General features: G+C 36.1%; 2 protein-coding genes across 3 annotated transcripts in view; one reads left to right on the top strand and one right to left on the bottom strand.

The window, feature by feature from the left end:
• SLC71A1 (solute carrier family 71 member 1) overlaps positions 1–12,672 on the top strand; it is a 37,946-nt gene extending 25,274 nt beyond the window's left edge. Inside the window, exons 6-12 of the mRNA XM_024751283.1 lie at positions 1,335–1,553; positions 1,841–1,954; positions 2,695–2,766; positions 7,717–7,829; positions 8,983–9,080; positions 10,173–10,336; positions 11,429–12,672. Coding sequence (XP_024607051.1) covers positions 1,335–1,553; positions 1,841–1,954; positions 2,695–2,766; positions 7,717–7,829; positions 8,983–9,080; positions 10,173–10,336; positions 11,429–11,635 — 987 coding nt within the window. The 3' untranslated portion in view covers positions 11,636–12,672. The remainder of the gene's footprint in view (positions 1–1,334; positions 1,554–1,840; positions 1,955–2,694; positions 2,767–7,716; positions 7,830–8,982; positions 9,081–10,172; positions 10,337–11,428) is intronic.
• A 138-nt stretch (positions 12,673–12,810) lies between these two features.
• The window catches only part of SASS6 (SAS-6 centriolar assembly protein), a 50,677-nt gene continuing 43,128 nt past the window's right edge, over positions 12,811–20,359 (bottom strand). For both annotated transcript variants that reach the window (XM_024751291.1, XM_024751293.1), the window contains exons 15-17: positions 16,950–17,044; positions 15,094–15,188; positions 12,811–14,989 (exon numbers count right to left, since the gene is read on the bottom strand). In XM_024751291.1, coding sequence (XP_024607059.1) covers positions 14,883–14,989; positions 15,094–15,188; positions 16,950–17,044 — 297 coding nt within the window. In that variant the 3' untranslated portion in view covers positions 12,811–14,882. The remainder of the gene's footprint in view (positions 14,990–15,093; positions 15,189–16,949; positions 17,045–20,359) is intronic.

The raw sequence follows: 20,359 nt of genomic DNA on the forward strand, positions 1-20,359 counted from the left end.
TCCATCAGCCCAAAAAGTTCCCTTGGGCCCATCTGCCATCCGTCTCCACTTTACCTCTGACCCCAGGCAATCACCAGTCTACCTTCTGTCTCTGTAGTTTTGCTTTCAATAGAAATTCCATGTAAATGAAATAATGCAAAATGTAGTCTTTTGTGTCTGCACTTAGCACAATCTTAGGTTTATCTATGCCGATACATATATCAGTAGTTCCTTTTACTGCTGTGTAGTATCCCACTGTACAGGATATACCACATTTTGTTTATCCGTTCACTCGTTGATGAACATTTGGGTTGATAGCTAGATGTTTATAGTTATTAGAATTTTATGTACTTGTCAAATAAGTGCTTGTGTAAATAAGCACTCCTGTGAAGTTTAAATCCTCCATGCAAAAGTCAGAAAGAGCATACAAACAGAATAAAGCACAAGAGTAGGGAGCAGAAGCTCATGCACCTATAACATTAATTTCTAATTATCCTCTGAAGAATGTGGTCTCTATCATTTGTTACCTGTTGTCACATCTGTTGTTGATTTGCAGGCCACTGTCCAGTAGGCCAGATATTTCTGGGATTAACCGTTTTTCTCCCCCTGTTTTCTATACTTTAATCTGCATCTTCACCAGACTTGTATGGGCTTCCTCAGGATGTTAGAGAGACATGGTTAGAGATGGGCTCAATGCCAAGGATGGATGATCTCGTTCTTCCTAACCCTGCCACCTAATGATGACCAAGTTCAGATTTGTGCTGCGGCTTAACACTATTACTGCTGAAAAGATAAACTTTAAAGTCTTTAAGCTTTATTTCAGCCAGCTTTAAATGTGTATCAAAGTAAACGTTCATTTAATTTTAACTTTAATATTGGGGGAAAAGTCACAGTGGCATTGGATTTCCTTAGACTATTGTTTTAGACTCGGTTCACAGAGCACTGTGGGATTATGGAGGCACCCTAGGGGCCAGCATGCCTGGCAGTCGGGGTGGGCTGGGTGTTTGGATGGTAATCCAGGCCCCCAACCCTTCTTCAACTAAAACAGTTTTTTATTTTTAAATCTGTTTTTACTTACAAGTTTGTCAGTAGAATTTATTTAAACAGAGAGGGCTCCAAGGCTTAAAAGAAAGTTTGAAGCCACTATCTTAGAGGTTATTACATATTTTTTAGTTAAGAATCTAATTCTTTTCTCTTTCTGCAAAAGAAGAAAGTATAAGAAAACTGGCACAGGTAGGAGGAGGAAAGGGAAACTGCAGCAGGAGGACTGACATAAGTCAGAGTCTCTGTGGTGTAGAAGTAAAGGAGCCAGATGTCCTGCCTAATCTCTTTCTATTGATCTTGGTTTGTTGCAGGTTTCGGCAACATTTGCTGCAAGTTTGGTAACCAGCCCTGCAATTGGCGCTTATCTTGGGCGAGTGTATGGGGACAGCTTGGTGGTGGTCCTGGCTACAGCGATAGCTCTGCTAGATATTTGTTTTATCCTTGTTGCTGTGCCGGAGTCATTACCTGAGAAGATGCGGCCCGCATCATGGGGAGCGCCCATTTCCTGGGAACAGGCTGACCCCTTTGCAGTAAGTATATGCTTTTTCATTCACTTTGACAAAAAAATGAATGTGTGATTCAGCGCAGCATTAATGTTTTGTTGTGGATATTTCTTTGGGGAAAACATCGGGATGGATTTTAAAAAATATTTTGAAATACTTTTCAGAATACTTTTGGGGAGGATGAGAATAAACTGGGGGGAAAAAAAGACAACTAGGTATCTGTATATACACTGCCAGAAGATATCTCTGCATGTTCTTAAGAATAGATTAGTGTTTTGATATAAAACCTTGTATTGGTCTGTTTCTTCTTCTAGTCCTTAAAGAAAGTGGGCCAGGACTCCATAGTGCTGCTGATCTGCATTACGGTGTTTCTCTCCTACTTACCGGAGGCAGGCCAATATTCCAGCTTTTTTTTATACCTCAGACAGGTAAAATTCTGTTCTACCAAGGTGGACTTTTCTTTCATTGTTGAGTGCCTTAATACAAAATATTTAATCTTGAGAGAACTTTAAGAGCAGGGACTTTTAGAAATGACTATCATTTTAAAAATAATGGCTCACTAGAATTAACCTCCTGTTCAGTGTGGCTGACGTTCCTTATGCATTTCTATGAAGACTTTTGGCTTAGGCAAAAAGAGATGATTTTCCTGTCAAAGTGTGTCATTTGAGCTTGTTTATGTTATGTGTAGCTTATACAGGTGATGGGATGCTTTAATCCATTCACCTGCTCCAGTCTTTTTGTGATTTAGAGCATATATTTGTAAAGCAGCTAGCCAAAATAAGAGCATTAGTTCTTTTCTCCTTGACACTAATCTTACTAGGCAGAGATTAAGCCTTTATCAGTACTTGTAAAAAGCACAAAATGGTGCAATATTTATTTTTAAAATGGATTTTGAATGCTTGATAGCGGTCTCCTATTTAGGAAATCAAAATTACGGGATTTAGATTTACTTAATCTAAGTTATGTAGCTGTTATTTTCAGTATCTAACACTTATTATAATTTTGGTCCTCAGTGAAAGCCAGATTCTTCCTCTGAGGAGTTCTTTGGTTACAAATGAATTGCATTTTCTTTTTCTGGCCGATTTAATGTTAATATACAAGTAGTTGCATTAGTATGGTATTTGTTATGCTTATTTTATTAATGTTACTTTTTCTGGAAACCTTCTAGATTATGAAATTTTCACCAGAAAGTGTTGCAGCATTTATAGCAGTCCTTGGCATTCTTTCCATTATTGCACAGGTGAGTTTCTTTTTCGTTAGAGGGAGAGATGTTGGAACGTTCGGAAACATAATTCTGTTAGTATAGGTAGTATTGATTAGATTTTGGGGACTGACACGAACTAATCAACATACGATGTGTAAACCAGAAAGACAGTTTATTGATTTACACTAGCGTATTCACCTGCATAAAATCAGAAATTTTACGTTAGTCTTGTTCTACTGTTGATTGATTCATTCAGTAAATATTTATTGAATACCTATCATGTGTCAAGCGCTCATGATCCCTGCTGTTGTAAAGTTTGCATTCTTGTGGGATAAGAGAATGAGTAAGCATGTCAGTGTAAACATATCAGGTGTAATGAAAACTATAGAGAAAAAGGGCACAAGGGATGTAGGGCGTGGCTGGGGGCAGGGTGTTATTTTATTTGGGAGGGTCGGGAAGGCTCTGCTGATACAAGTGACATTTGAGCAGAGAACCAAAGGAATGAGGAACAATCCACTGGAATACCTGGAGGAACAATCCACTGGAATATGCCAGAACAGAACTACAACTCTGAAAGACAATTCCTGGCATGTGTAAGAAAGAGCCAGGGGACAGTATGGTTCTGGTGGAGTGAACAAGGGAGAGAGTGTCAGGAGATGAATTCTGAGAGGTGGAGAGGGACCAGATTGTGTGTGGCCTTCTGGGTCATCATAAGACTTGACAAGAAGATAGGAGGGTTTTGAGCAGAGAAGTGACATGAAAGTATTTTTATCTTGGAAACCCAGTTGGTAGCTGGTGGTTGTTTGAGGAATAAGATATTAATCAACAGAAGAATCGGGATTTTCTTAGGAGATATTTCATCTGGCCTTCAGACTATCTCAGTTCCACTCTTTCTCCTTTCTGTGGAAAAAACCGCTCCCATTTCTTTCTGTTGGGCTATGTTTTTTCCAGACTCTGTAAACAATCTACTCTAACACTCTTTCCCACCTTAGATCCAGTCTACTAGGTTGCAGCTTTTTGTTTTATTCTACTCTTAAAATGGAAAGTAAAGTCCATTTAATAGTACTCTTGGATGTTTCACCATCTTGGAGGTAGGATTGCTTCTGCAGATCTCATCATTTATGAATTTCTGGTACATTTAGTGATAGGCTTCAAATTTAAATTTAAATTGTATAATGTACTTCCCCCAAGGCCTCAGAAATGTGCTCTTTAGCTTTGGGGGGAAATATATTGTTGCCCATATATAAAAATAGCTTAAAAAAAAACCTTTCTGAACACAAAGGAAAGTGTACTAAGACTATAGAGCTTGTTGAATTATCAAATGTTAAACTGACCTTGAATCCTGAGATAAATCCAGCCTGATCATTATGTCTTATCTTTTTCATATATTGCTGAGATTAGATTTGCTACTACTTTATTTGATTTAGATCTTAAAGAGAACAGGCTAACATTTACTGTAATGACACTTAAAGAGGTTAGTAGTTGTAAGGTCTTAAGTTCCGTTTCATACTTAACTGAGCAGGCAAGCTGTAGGTGGGCACCTAGTAAATCTGGGCACACTGTAGACTGCTTGAATGATGAGCTGAAGGTGCTTTAGAGGAAATTTTCCCTCTGCTCAGTAGGTTGCATCAGGCACAAAGGAATACAGGATGGAAAACAGTCCCTAAGAGCTCAGAATCCAGGAGGGCAGACATGTGAACTCAGGAGGGGGCGTGGTTGGGTTTGCGTTGGAAAGAGCCCTGCAGCAGCAGGGTCATGAGGGCTGTGAATGTGGAAGGAATGAGCCACGACCCAGCCAGCATTGCTAGCACAGCAGATACTGTAAACAGAAACATGGTCTACAAGGAATACAGTACTTAAATGACCATTCAGCTTTTAGGGCCTACATAGAAGCATAGTTTTTGAGATGTAAAATCACATTTCTCAAAGTGAGAAAATTAGTTGAACTTCAAAAACAGGTGAATAGGCATATGTAGTCTGCATGTAAATATTGATAATTAAGTTTATGTCATTATATGAATTAAAATATCAAGTAAAATTTATAGCTCCAAAGGAAGAAGCATTAGCTTATGCTCTCATTTATGGCAAGTATACAGTTGAGAATGACTTCTCCCCTGTTGACCTCTAAGTGAAAGACTAGTGTCTTTGACTCTCCTGCCTGCCTCTCTTTATTTTCTTGCTTGCTCTTGTGCCTTTGTTCCTGCCGTCCTTACTGCATCCCCCTTTCACCCCCTAAGTATACCTTCTCTGAGTTCTCATATTAACTTGGGTGTATCTCTATCATGGTACAGAATACACCATATTATGAATTTTACCTCTGTTTATTATTTTTGCCTCAGTAGCTTTGTGAGCTCTAGTAGAGCTCCGAGAGGATTGCGAGGTCAGAATTATATTTGTCTTGGTCACTCTAACACCCTGCAGTGTGCCTGCAGCCCAGCAGGTGCTAAATTAGAGGTCATTGGTTTTTTCCCATAGTGATTTTAAAACTTTAAAAAGTAGTAGTAAGCATTTAAAAATTGGGAGGTGTGATATGAAAATATGGAAATGCAGCTTCTCCCCCAGATGAGATGTGGTAACATGAATGTGACCTTCAGTGGAAGCCCCATGGTTGCTGTCCCCTTCGGGCCTTTGCTCTCTGGTTTGCCATAGGCCCCATCACTTCCTTGGCACTAGCAGGCACGAGTTCACAACATTTGCACTCAATAAATGTTTACACGAGTGCATGGAGATAGTTCTACACATTTCCTCAGTGCTGTCACACACCTGCTGGGCATCTCACCCTTGACATGGCTGTGACTGCAGCCTGGCTTCCTTCCACCCAGTGCTGTTCATCTCGTTCAGTGGCATCACCACTCTCCTGGCTGTTGGGGCCAGGAACCTTGGTGCCATTCTTGATTACTTTGTTTCTCCTTCTCCCACATCCGGCACATCAGATGGTATCTCCTTTCACTTCTCTCCAAAACATATTTTGAATTGAAGCACTTTTCACCATCTCCATTACTAGGAGCCTAGTCTAAGCCAAGACCGTAGCCTCCATCTGGTCTGTTTCCATGTTTGTCTCCCTACGGCTTGTTTGCCACTTGGCAGAGGAATTGCTGTAAAGTGGGAATTGAGCCATAGTGCTCTCTTGTTTAATATTCCCTTCCTGTCACAACCAGAATGAAATCTAGGCTCTCGACGTAGCCCCCATTTCCTCCGTTCTCCATGTTGTTGAACACACTCCAGCCCAGGGCTTTGTGCTTGCTTCACCTGCAGCCGCATGCTCTTTGCCCAGATACTCACATACCTCCTCCTCCTCACTCAGCTCTCGCCTCAGATGTCGCCTCAGAAGGGCCTTCCCTGCACATCCTGGTTGGAGCAGCACCTCTATCACATTACCCTGTCTTATTTTCTTAGAACAGCTACAACCTGGAGTTATCTGGTTTGATAAGTATGCTTACCTCCGTTTTCCCTCTACTAGGAGGTAATCTCTTTGCTGACCAGTACTCTGACCTGGGTCAGTGCCCTCAGACCTAGAATAGCCATTGGATACAGTAGGAACTGGGCAAATATTTGTTGACCGAGTGACCAAAGTTGATGTCAGTTAACTGTTAATTAGCTGTGTCATCTTGGTTAAGTCATAAGTCATTTTAACCTTTACGACTTGGTTCTCTCTCTTGGTTCTCTCTGTTCTCTTTAAAATTTTTTTTTTTTTTTAAAAAAGAACTTATGCTAGGTGCTGGGGATACAAAGATAAATGAGAAGGAAGTCCTTGCCCTTGGGAGAGAATCGATGTCCCAGTTAGAGTATCATATACACAGGAAGTTTTTCTTCTCTGAGTGCTCGCTCTGGGTGAGTTCCCTTTCATAGCTGTGGTTGTTGAAGAATGTACTCCAGGGCTCTGTGCTTTGTGGAATTCAATCTCACGCTCACCCGATTTAAGGGAAAATCTCAGAGAGGAAAGCTATGAGTGTTAATTGTTCAAGAATCCTTAAAAGGATCTTCATTTGCTTCCCGCTGGCTTATTTGTGATTAAGCCTGATTAAACTCTTAAATGATTGTCTCAATTTAAAGAATTTTAAACTTACGCTTGATAATTTTGAGTATCAGCCAGTCATCAAGTAGTGATATCCTGAATTATTTTCACTTCTTTCTCTATGGACTTAATAGCTATCTTAAGGGGTATGTTTAATACTAATGTCCCCAAATGCTGAATTTTTATTAACTTTGAGAGAAAAGCAAGAAAACCCAATTCATAATGTTGTTTATTCAATGTGCCAGGCACAATGCTAAGTATATCATTTCATCTAACTCACATGACAGTTTTGAAATAGGTACTATTATCACAGTCTTTTAAGAGACCAAACTGAGTTTCAGAGTGAAGTGACTTGCCCAGGGTCACATGGTTAGAGCCAAAATGATGATTAAGGCTGTTTTTCCCAAGGCTGTGTTCTTAGTTATTAGCCTACAAGTCATACTTGTTAAACTGATCTACTGTTCATAAAAGCATCAGCAATAGGTTAATTTAGGTGAAGGGTATATGAGTTCACAAACAGGATATACTGTTTCAGCTTTATTTAGTCAGGAGAATAAGCGTTTTGGATTAACTTGGACCTGTAAAAACTTTTTTAAAGCTATTACATAACAGGGATCTCTAAACCATGAGTTAGAACCTTTCAACCCTACTGTTTACAATTTCTGATTTTAAGTGGTCCCCAATAGAAATGTACTAAACACGAAGTTCACCTTTTCTATTTTCAGTTTTCTGACTTTTCCCCTGAATCTGGATCTGTGTCAGCAGAGGCACCTTTCATCTGCTTATATGACCTGGAGTAATGGTCTCAGATATATTCAGGGCAATTGTTGCTGAAAAGCCAAAATGTAGAAAAGTGGTAATAGTCCTTTTATAATATAGATTGAAATAGGTCACCAAATAGCTTTTTTCTTTTCGGTATTAAAAAGCTTATTCTATTCTAATAAGCCACTTTGATTTTTCATATTTTCTAGACCATAGTCTTGAGTTTACTTATGAGGTCAATTGGAAATAAGAACACCATTTTATTGGGTCTGGGATTTCAAATATTACAGCTGGCATGGTATGGCTTCGGTTCAGAACCTTGGTAGGTACAAATATTTTAATTTTCTTAATTTTGGTGTTTGCCGTGTTTTTGTTTTTTTCAGCTTTATTGAGGTGTAACTGACAAAACTTTTATATTTCTTAATTTGCTTCTCAATTAAGGCTTAGACTTTAATCTCTTAATATGCTTTTTTTTTCTCTCAAAGTGTATATAACACAGGTTTCTCACTTGTGTATTTGTATACTCTATAGTGGCTTGAGGATAGCAGAGTGACATTTTGTATCTAAGCAACTAGTTGGGTTTTTGAATGAGATGGAGTTTTTCAATTTCTAATGAGCATTTAATCCAGTTTAGTTTGTCAGAAAAACACATGTAATCCCAAAGCAGCAAGGTTAGGAAAAAAAAGTTGAGTAACACCAGTTATCATTACTGATGGCAAACCAGAAGTCCAGTTGTTCTGGTCCCGGCTTTATGCTGGGAAAGCTCTCTGCTTTTCTTGCCAGTCTGGTTTCCTGCAGGGAGGTGATGGTAATAGTGCTGCTGTCAGGTTGCGCATGCACACCTTTGTGCTCAGGTATTAAGGACTGAACTCCACAATGTGCAGTAGTGTTTCATTCAGCTGAACACATCATCTCTGTTTGGACTTGGATATGAGTAAGCACCAAGAGTGTGTTTTGATGGATGTTTTATTTTTCTGTCTAGCCTTGCAAAAGAGGTGCTCACAATTTATCGAAAACATTTCTTTTAAACATCAAGCCAGTAGCACATTTAGATCAAATTAGTGATTTCTTCGCACTGAATCACAGGTCTCTGGTAACCCTGCCGTTCTGCTAGCGAACGTTTGGAAACATTTAATGATGTTTCTCAACAGTCTCTCCCCACCTGCCCAAGTCCTGCAGAAATAATACCCAACACACTTTACAGTTTAGATGTGATGTGTGATATCCCAATTCTACATTGAAGCCCACAGCATTCTTGTGAATAAGTCGTTGTTTTTCTGCTTTCTAGAAGAGTAAACAGGGTTAGACTTTTAAGTGACTTGTCCAGTCACATAGGAAAGAAGGAAGAGCAAGTATAGTTTTCCTGTACCACAGCCATTTCTCTTACTTGATTTTAAGTATGTATTTTGACTTTGACAGGTACAATGGAGAGTAATAATAACATACTATTTTTGTTTTGCTGCTTTTGATTGCAGGATGATGTGGGCTGCTGGGGCAGTGGCAGCCATGTCTAGCATTACCTTTCCAGCTGTCAGTGCACTTGTCTCACGAACTGCTGATGCTGATCAACAAGGTGAGTTGATAAGACCCAATGATAATTATTTAAAAATACAGAATATTCTAATCCTCTGTTCTGTCTCTTTCCTAAGTTCTGAAACATAAGTGTATCTTCAGGGTAGAGAATTTTAAATTGCTTTCATTGTACTCAATACTCTGTAATGGCCCAAATGGGAAAAGACTCTAAAAAAGAGTGGATATATGTATAACTGATTCACTTTGCTGTACACCTGAAACTAACACAACATTGTAAATCTATTATACTGCAATAAATCTTTTTTAAAATAAATAAATTGCTTTCATTGTAAAGAGGAAAAGCAGATTCTAGGGTATTATCCTTAGGCAGATAACCTTGTCTCACTGTGAATGTGTGGCCCTGTCTGTTCTTTTGCTAGAAAATTAGTGATGAAGGTTAGTCACCTTATATTCACTAACCATTTATTTATTACATAAACAATATGCTATGACGTTCTAGACATCTCAGGGATACGCAGATAACCCTTTCATTAACACTGTATGTTTGTCACCTAAGACACACAGAAAATGTATTTTTATTGTCTTACACTTTTGTGGCAGGAACACTTAATTCTTAAAATACTAATAGGTGAGGAATAATTCTTTGAAAAGCCTGTTTATGTCAAAAGGAAAAACAGGGGCATTACAAAAGAGTGGCAGAGGACACTTAGTTACAAATAAGGAAAGGCCTGTGGCCAAATCAAGCTGCATTTTAAATTTGGGATAAGATCCCAGAGGTAAACAAAAATCAAACTCTATAAAAAGGGGCTATATTTGGGGTCTTAAGTAGCTGCTTGGGGACAGAATTTTTAACAGCTGTGCTTATGAACTCATGCTGATTTTGAGCCAACATTTTTTTTTTTAAAGGAAATACAGTGCTTTTGCCCCCTTGTTTCTACATTAGACCTGAGCTTACATTTGCATCAGATAGCTCACTATACTTTGTAGAGCTTCTAAGTAATTTTGATGCCACTGCAGTAAGTTGCTAGTGTCTGGTAAGTTTTGCCTTTAGAATAAGTGATTTCATGTTTGTATCGGTTCTAGGGTAGGAAAAAATAAGTGGTACACTAAATAACTTGTTTAAACAATTCAGGTGTCGTTCAAGGGATGATAACAGGAATTAGAGGATTATGCAATGGTCTGGGACCAGCCCTTTATGGATTCATTTTCTACATATTCCATGTGGAACTTAAAGAACTGCCAATGACAGGAACAGACTTGGGAACAAACACAAGCCCACAGCACCACTTTGAACAGGTAATTATAAAAATATAGTTCATTTGGCTGGATTGAAAGGTGATGTTTTTTGGTCACTAAAGCTTTTATTTGAGATTCTTAGATTGAATAAAAACACTTAAAACCAAAGCCTAAGGGACTATGTCCTCCTATATACGTACTTCTTTATAAAATTGGCTGTGTGTTCTTTTCTTCCCTGGATAATTAAAAAATTACTTATGTATTCTAGCTTGTCTTAGTATACCTAGTGGCATAGGTAACAGCCATTTGTCTATACTACTGTTTGTCTTTCATCTGAGGCTTCTGGAATGTTAGAGGTTCTCTGTATCAGGTCTGCCTTCTGTAGAAGAGTCAGTTAGGTGCTGGTAAACATCTTTGTTCACTTGCTCGCTATACTCCCCTCCATACAACTGAAAACATTAACAGCGAAACACATTACTTTAGCCAGTACAAACAACTCATTAGTTCCCTTGTATTTAGCAGAGTTCTACACTAATCTTCTAACCAGTTAAGACTACTTTTAAATAAAAAAGAATGTTTGTCTGTGGGCTCTACACAGGTAAAACTGGCAGTGCAAGTTTTTGCTAAGAATGAATGTGATTTGGGGCTAAAACACAGGTCTGTTTGATTCTTCTCATGGTAACGACATTATCTGTGTTTTCCTTACTTTCAGTCACTAGAGAATGTAGTTACCTTTTTAACAAAGAAAATGGTAATTGATTCTGCTACTGTAGTTAATATTATATGCTACTTGATTTTACTTGTGAGATCTCCCTGTTTTCCTCTTGAACTAACAAATTAAGTGAACGTTCACAGAATGTGTTCAGATTTTATGCTATAAAATGACAATATATTTTTGCATGTATTTGTTTTTAAAAAATCTTTTGGCTGTTTCTTGGGTCAGCTGTTATCCCCCAGAATTTTACGTTGAGAGTGTGACTGTTTCTTTTCCCCTTGAAAAGGGAATTTTTTTCTAACTGTGGCTTTAATGAAGAAAGAGAGGAGTCATTGGCTTATAATTCACAGCAATCAGTTACTACTAAAAGATAAGCAATTTCTTGTTATGAACAAAGAAGGCTTTGCAAAAATCCTAATTCTCTTTTCCTTCCTCAGAATTCCATCATCCCTGGCCCCCCCTTCCTCTTTGGAGCCTGTTCAGTACTGCTGGCTCTGCTTGTTGCCTTGTTTATTCCGGAACATACCAATTTAAGCTTAAGGTCCAGCAGTTGGAGAAAGCACTGTGGCAGTCACAGCCATCCTCATAGTGCGCAAGCGCCAGGAGAGGCCAAAGAACCTTTACTCCAGGACACAAATGTGTGACAACCGAAATCAGGAAGACTTTTCTATCAGCACCCAGGTCTTAGTTTTCACCTATAGTTCTGGACGTACATTCCATTTCCATCTACAATGTACTTTAAGATTGTCTTAAGAAATGTATCTGCATGAACTCCGTGGGAACTAAAGAAAAGAACTGGACAGTTTTCCAAAGATGTTACAATTTCTTTTGAAAAGAAACCTTTTGTTTATTAGCACCAGTTTCTTGCCATTAAGCTTTTTGTTTTATTATACATCCTTTAATTAAAACTTAAAACGATATATGTAACTTCTTAGATACTAGCAACGTCTCTGCTACCATTTCCTTCAGGTGTTGAGCTTTAACTATTTATGCTGACTCGCAGTGAGACAGAGTAGGTAGTATAGTGTGGAACTGTTCATTTTAACATTGTAAAATCGTGAGTCAGATTTTAATATTGTAAAATCTTGGGTCAAATAATTCAAAGCCTTAATGCAGATGCACTAAAGTAAAGAAATGGTAAATGAACTATTTGCATTTAAAAAACGAAACTCTTAAGAAAACTATATTAAATCTGAATCATGTTTCAAGCTTGTTTGTAGTAATTTTATTTTAAACATTATTCACTACTGTTTTTGAAATGAGAAAATATCAGCCATTTAGAATTTAAATTGGGGTGTTTGGAGCCTGTAAATCTAAATGCTGGCTCGCATTTGTTCCCCGGCTACTTATACTATACCACTATTCTTTTAATGTTTGCATAATCATAAGAACCTCAACACTTGAATACATAATCTAAAAATTATATAGTAAAGCTGGTAGCCTTGAAAATGTCAATGTGATATCTATATGTAGATAAATATATATAGTGGCCTTTCAGGACTGTCACAGTAACACTTTATTTACAGAGCTAATGTTTGTCCTAAATTTTCAGGACCCTAGAAGAGAGCTTTATACAATTACTGATGTGAATTTCTCTAAAGTGTATATTTTTGTGTCCAGTTATATTATTTAAAAAAGTGTTACTTTGTAAAAAATTGTACATAAAGTATTGTATAGTTTACACTGTTTTCATCTTATGTGTGGTTACTGCTTAATGCTTTTTAAACTTGGAACATTCACTATGGTTAAATAAGGTCTTAAAAGAAATGTAAATATTCTGTTAATAAAATTAAATATTTTAATGATTTTTTTTTAAAGAAAGTCTTGATCTGTGATTCCCTTATGAGGCCTGTTTTGGCTTTGTTACTATATTTTTACAGTAACAAATCAAAGCATTATACCTTCTCCCTTTGAATCCATTTCATTTCCCTCAATAAAATACTGTTGTAGGAAGACAAAAGCAAAGAAATGAAAACTTAGTTCATAAATTAACTGTAAGTACTTAATTTTCTAAGCACAGGTGTTGTAGGTCAGTCCTATGTTTGTTTTTACATACTGTTTACATGTCAGATTCCCAAAATATTAATACTTTATTAACAAAGCTCACAGTTTACAGAAATACATTAAATGCAATATTTTGATTATTAACACATGTACAGCTGCACACAGCAAAACAATTTCAAATAAAAGTTTAAGAGGTAGAGCAAATAATTGGCACACTCGAAAGTCTGTGTATATATATTTAATACCAAAAAGACTGATATCAAAATGATCTCTATATCTTTTGGGAATTCTCCCAGTTTTCCATGTGTGGATATGGAAAAGGATATCTATATTTAAAAAAAAGAGCTACCTGTATGTCATGTATCCTATCCAAACCCTTGTCACAAAGTTTTATATTACATACTATTTACAGGAAAGATTCCAATATTGCCAGAAAGTTTCTTTCCAGATTATTAGTGCTTTCAAGTTATTATAACTGAGTATTCTTACTAATATAGTATACCTAAATGACAAAAAAATATATATAAAAAGTGACTACCTAATAACGGTTATTAAATTTTTTAGTTTAAGACAGCTTGTGGTTACCAGCAGTTTCAAAAGTATCATAAGGAAAGGCTCAATACTGTGGCTTCATAAAAAAATTAGCAAATATTTTTTGTCTTACCATGGAAGCCAATAACATTAGTAGGTCATCAATATCCTGAAATGTCTCTCTTCCTCATCTGCTTAGTAATAAGGTCCTTGAAAATATTTTTTTTAAGTATCACATGAGCATGAGCAATCTCTGCAAACAAAATGATTTAGAGTTTTCTTAAGAGAATGCTACTCTACTGGATGGCTGTCTGTAAGAAAACAAAATGCAACCCTGTCATCCTGGGTGAATTTTTTTAAATTACCTCATTTTTCCCAAGGAACAATTCTTATTTGAAACTTTTAATTACAGGGAAGAGAAGAAAGTTGTAACTTCTAACATTATTCATTTTGCCTATTTTACTAATAAGCAAACATGAAAATGAACCTATTTTGATATAAGCAAAATGAATATTCATGATGCTCTCAGTAAATATTTTGTGTAAGTACTAATTTTTAAAACAAATATTCCACTAATACAGATTTAACTGCATAACAAACAAAACTCCAAATGAAGGAGAAAAACTGGATGACTGTAGACTTCCAGGAAGCATTAAAATCCATAAACTGCACCTCAAATGACTAAAAGCACTTTGTACCTAATCTGGTCATGTAATTAGACTGTCCAAGATTTTCTGTACAATAAATTTATCAAAATTACTTAACAGACTTATTCAAAAGATAATTTAAAGGTTTCAAGGCAAATATTTACTTGCTATGAAGAATTTATTCATTTAAGGTAATTTCAGGACTTTTCCCTTTACTGTAAGTATCAATAATATATCTCAAGAGATAATTATTTTCCCTTAAAATTCTCAGGTGGCAAATTTAAAACTTATTGTACTAATGAAAATGATAAAATGAATTGACAGCATTCTTTGGTTTCATACTAGTATATATATCTAAGCATGTTTTAATTAACTGAGTTATTGAATATGATTAGAATGTCCCTTACAAGGATCAACTCTTTCCTTAGAACTTCTGAGAATTTCTAAGGATTAGTTTAATAAAATTCATACTATTATTCTACAAAACACCATGTTCCAAACTAAAAAGAATCTTCACCCATTCCCTAGTACAAATATGCCCCTCTAAACTGCATAAACGACAGCAGTACTTAAAGGATCCAAACAATCTAATACAGTAGCTCAAGTAAACTTTGAAACTTGCTTATTCAGAATTTCATCTGTGTTGTTTCTATATTAAAACCATGCTGAATTTCTAAAATTTCAATAAAAGTAAAAGATGACACTAGGATTAACTGTTTGGTAGCTGCCCAGGGAAATATGCTGAAGATGTAGAAGGGAGCACTACGGGTTTGGAAGATGTCTGTAACGCTCCTAAAGTGCCGTCTTTTTGATGGTCTGCAAATGAGGACAAAAAAAGATTATCTGCATTCACTTAAGTCTTTATATAATACATTTAATTAAACCACAGTGTACAATCCATTTCAGAAATGTCTTCTCACCTGGATTATTAAATAGATTTTGGTTGAGCCCACGTAAAGGAATGCTGTCTTCCCTTTTCTTCAGATATTTGGATTCCAGCCCTAAATTTTCACCACTTGAAAGGAAAATAGTAATTATTTACTTATTTTAACAAAGTCTTACTTTCTCTTCAGTAAAGTTTGAATGTTTAATCTATATACATACATACACTATGTATACAATAATATAAGTTATATTTATAGCTTTGTTCAAAACAAATCCCATTTTTCACTGGGTTCTTAAGCAAATAATTTATCTATTCATAAGCCAAAGTATACTTCTTCCCAGTAAAGAGTAAGTTATCTTTTTCCTTTGACCAAAAGCTCCTCAAAATTTTGTTATGCTTCAAAGTTGTCATTATTAAACATTAATACACATTGTACAATAATGAATTCTGGTCGGATGAATACAAATATGAAATTTTGAAAAAACAAAGGAGGGGATATTTCTGTAGTTGTATTTTTCCTCTTTCAACCACGATATTCCTTCTTTCTAAATCTGTCTAGTATTAACAGTTTCTATATTAGTACACCTGCAAGAAGAAGTTCAGGGCTCTTGCAAAACAACGACATTTTATCTTTAAAATTAAATGATGGTCTTTTCCCAATTTTCAGAAAAGAATTAAGTGGCTGAATAGGTGTCTTTTCCAATTTAAAATTTTTTCTTTAACCTTTGCCACTTGTTACTAGCTGACAACAAAACAAACCAATTCTAAACAAAAATCTCAAAATAGCTGAACAGTCCCAATTTTATGGACACATGATTATGTTTGATTTTGTACCACAAATATGATCTGTAAGTAAAATTGTTCTTAGTGTGTATGATGGAGGTAAACATATAAACATGGTGTTCTACCATTAATATGAATTCTAGGTGCTCTGCCACTAACAAATATGAGCTTAAATATAACAAGCACATACATTTCAGGACTTCAAAGAATTCTCACTTTTAAAAAACAGAGGCTCATAAACATTAGCTATTTTAATACTCATCGTGGTACTAATTTTAGAGGAGCCAATGAGTGAAGAGAGCTGGAATAAGAAGCCTCTTTGAGCCATGACAGTAATTTTTTAGTTTGCAATATACTGGGGATAGTGATAGCTCATGATAATGAGTGCCAGCAGACAGGCCTTAAAGCGATTACATTTTAAATAAATAAAGGTACAATAAGAAAACAGTATTACAAACAAAGACTACCCAGAGAGACAAGTCTGCATCTATAAGTTGTTGACTCTAGCTACAACTCACTGATTCAGCAAACTTCAGTACATAAAACCTGCTTAAGATCTAAAAAAATAGGCAAAGAATCTCTGAGTAGGCAAAACAGAAGTCACAAATTGGCACTAAAGCTTATTTATGTTAGCTTGGCTAGGGGGCAAACTCACAAACCCTTTTATCTACCCCAGAATTCTAACAGTTTAACCAGCTGATTTCTCAGTTTACTTTACACTGGAAGCAATTACTCAGAAAAACAAAAAGCTTCTAGAGACAGACACAGCCATACAGGAAAACAAAAGCAAAACAGCCAACTCTGAGGAATTTAAAACATTTCTATCTATTTGCCCAAGAATATATGAAAGGGTGTTCTTCAGTTATGTAGGAAAATTCCTTTAAAAAAATTAAATTTTACTATATGTCTATCCTACAGTTTTAAAAAATGTGAGAAACCTCTTTCTTATGGCTAAAAGGGACTAAGTCACATCCCACTGATCAGCAACTTAAAACATTACATAAATAAGTGGTCATAATAGATTTCAAACACTGATAAAAACTCCCTTTCAAAATTACAAACATTAAAAAAAAATTACAAACATTAAATTTTATGTCAAGAGCTTACTTTTCCTTATCAGTTGAGCAAGGCATACTAACAGTTGTTCCTGACTGAACATCTAGTGATGTACTTGGTTTTGTAAACTGCAAGTTAAACTGCACCTGTAAAGAGGGAAAACATGTAACTGAATTAGTGAGAACTGAGACAGTTCTATATGGAGATAGGTGGTTAAATTTTTTCTCTGATGAATATAGACCACAGAAGTTCAACCTATATAACACAAGCACATTTTATTGAGAAGATTTAATTTAAAAATCCTGTTTCTCCTTGACAAAAAAGTTCCTGTCATATCAGCAAGATAAAGAGCACAAATTATCTTAATTATTTTGAAACAAAAACATGAACACTAATACATTTAAATGTTACTGATGCTAAAAGTAACCAAATACCACGATGATGCATTTACCTCATGCATTCTGAGAATTCTTCCCTTTTCAAGAACTTTAAGCCTGTGATATTTAAGGATTCTAAATGAGTGCTAGGAATTTGAATACTGAAATAGTCAAAAGTAATCCAAGAATCTATACAAAAGTCCAAACTAAAATATCAAGCATATAGTATGTAGTAGTTTATTTAAAGTAATAATGACTATGACTGAGGGGGTTTCATACTAGGAATGGGTTCTATGTTAGGAAGTCTATAAATGTAAGTCACCATACTAATAAATCAAAGAAAAAAGGTATGATGACTCGCATAAAGAAAAAAAAAGAAAGAAAGAAAGAAAAAAGGAAAAAGGCATGAGAAGATAAGAAATATCTATTTTTGGTAAAAAAAAATCATAATAAAATAGGGAGAGATACTAGCTTAATAGGATAAAATTATAAATGAGAAAGGTATATGCTGCTGTCCTTGGCTATCAGGGTTCAATATTCTAAAGATATCAGATCACATTAAATACAAAGAGGATTTTTAAAAAGTGAGATAAGCTGATTTTCATATTCCTTATAGAAAAATAAACATGCAAGAGTGAAGAAAATTTAAAGAGTATATTAATACATAATATAGTTTCCAGCCACCAATAATTAGAAAACCAGACAAAATAAACAAAAAAAATGGTCCCAAAAACTGAACAACTGGTAGGGCAGAACTGTGGTCTCTAAGAAAAATGTGATCCCTACAACTGACCCAGCTTTTTAATTAGAGGCACTTCCTGACTATAGGTACAGAGAAAGAACATAACTGCTAAACGGAGGAGATTAAAATCAGTTCAGGGAGGATGAGGTGCCTGGAGGCTGCAAGGCAGAATTCTGAAGAAAAGGGAGCTATAAAGAGAACAAGCCCCAGAAATCTACACATGAATCCCCTTGAGTTTTTGCTGAGTACTAGGAACATGCATAGGGTAAAACTCCACAGTGCTGGGCAAATAAAAATGGGAGTTTCAAGCTGAACAATTTCCAAGGTTCATAATCATGGAGACAAAGTGGACAGTCCTTGGTAATCATTTAGGGCATTCTGTGGGGAGCTTCGTAACAGGGCTGAACTATCCTTGAGTAAAAGCTACTTTAAATGCATCCTAGTAAAGCTAAAGGAAAAAAGAGAAAAACAAAAAAACTCAAAAAGGACCAAGGGATCCACAAGTAACTTAAATAACTGCCACCCTTTAAAGGAAGATAACAAAATCCAGATAATCAACAATGTAACATTAACAATGTTCCACATCCTATCAGAAATTTATAGAGGACTTCCCTGGTGGTCCAGTGGTCAAGAATCTGCCTTCCAATGCAGGGGATGTGGGTTTGATCCCTGGTCGGGGAACTAAGATCTCATGCCATGGGGCAACCAAGCCCATGTGCCACAACTACTGAACCCACGCACCGCAATGAAGAGCCCTCACTCTGTGGAGCCCATGCACCGCAACAAAGATCCCGTGTGCCACAACTAAGACCCGAAGCAGCCAAAAATAAATAAATAAAATAAATATTTTTAAAAATTATTAAAAATGACCAGTAGGAAAACATGAGTCATACCAAGAAAAATCACTCAACAGAAACAGATCCAGAGATGATACAAATGATAGAATAAGGATGCACATGTTAAAACAATTATAACTATGAACAAGGATGTAATGGAAATTAAAAGTATGAGAAAAATGGAAGATATAAAAAAAGAATGAAATAGAACTTCTAGAGATGATAAATATCTAAAATGAAAAGTTCTCACTGGACAGAATTAACAGCAAATTAAACAATGCAGAAGAAAAGATTAGTGAACTTTAAGAAAGCATTAGAATCTAATATATATACAATGAAGCAAATAAATGAACAGACTCAATGGGACTATATCATGTGATCAACCATGAGTAACTGTAATACTAAAAGGAAATAATAAAAAAAGTGAAGAGGGACTTCCCTAGTGGCGCAGTGGTTAAGAATCCACCTGCCAATGCAGGGGACATGGGTTCAAGCCCTGGTCCAGGAAGATCCCACATGCTGCGGAGCAACAAAGCCCGTGCGCCACAACTACTGAGCCTGTGCTCTAGAGCCCGCGAGCCACAATTACTGAGCCTGCTCTCTAGAGCCTGTGAGCCACAACTACTGAGCCCGCGTGCCGCAACTACTGCAGCCCGTGCGCCTAGAGCCCGTGCTCCACAACAAGAGAAGCCACTGCAATGAGAAGCCCGCACACCGCAACAAAGAGTAGCCCCCGCTCACAACTAGAGAAAGCCCATGCGCAGCAATGAAGACCCAACACAGCAATAAATAAATAAATAAGTAAGTAAGTAAATAAATAACTGTTTTAAAAAATAAAAAAGTGAAGAAATAATGGCCAGGCCAAAACTGTTCAATCCAGGCAACTATGGAATGATGGCTTCAAAATGCTGAAAGGAAAAAAGAAACTTGTCAACCCAGAATTCTAAATGTAGAGAAGATAAATTCAAAATAAAAATGTTAGGAGATTTTTATGAATTTCCCACAGACATGCACTATAAGAAGTCTTAAAGAGCTGCACTGTAAGAAATCTTCATTACAGGAGAAAGGAAAATGATACCAGATGAAAATGCAGATCTACATAAAGGAAGAGAGTTGTGTAAATAGTAAGTATATGGGTAAAAGGACTTTTTCCTCTCTGTAATTTATTGAAAAGATATCTGATTGTTTAAAAAAAAAAGTGGGATTTATAACAAATGCAGAAGTAAAATTTTGACAGTAGTTAGCAGGACAGGAATGAGGAAATGGAATTACTGTAGGGTTCTTACATTATACGGAAAGCAGTATAAAATTTTGAAGATAGATTATGATAAGGTGAAGATGTATACTGTAAACTCTAGAGCAAACAAAAAATAAAGCCAATAAGTAGAGACAAAATAGAATGCAAAATAAAATCAGCAATTAATTGAAAAGTCAGGATTAAAGTAGAAAAGAGGGACAAAGAACAGATGGGATATATAGAATACAAACAGCAAGATGATAAAACGT

The sequence above is a fragment of the Neophocaena asiaeorientalis genome, unplaced genomic scaffold (assembly GCF_003031525.2).
Source record: "Neophocaena asiaeorientalis asiaeorientalis breed wild unplaced genomic scaffold, Neophocaena_asiaeorientalis_V1.1 scaffold147, whole genome shotgun sequence".
Classification (NCBI taxonomy): Eukaryota; Metazoa; Chordata; class Mammalia; order Artiodactyla; family Phocoenidae; genus Neophocaena; species Neophocaena asiaeorientalis.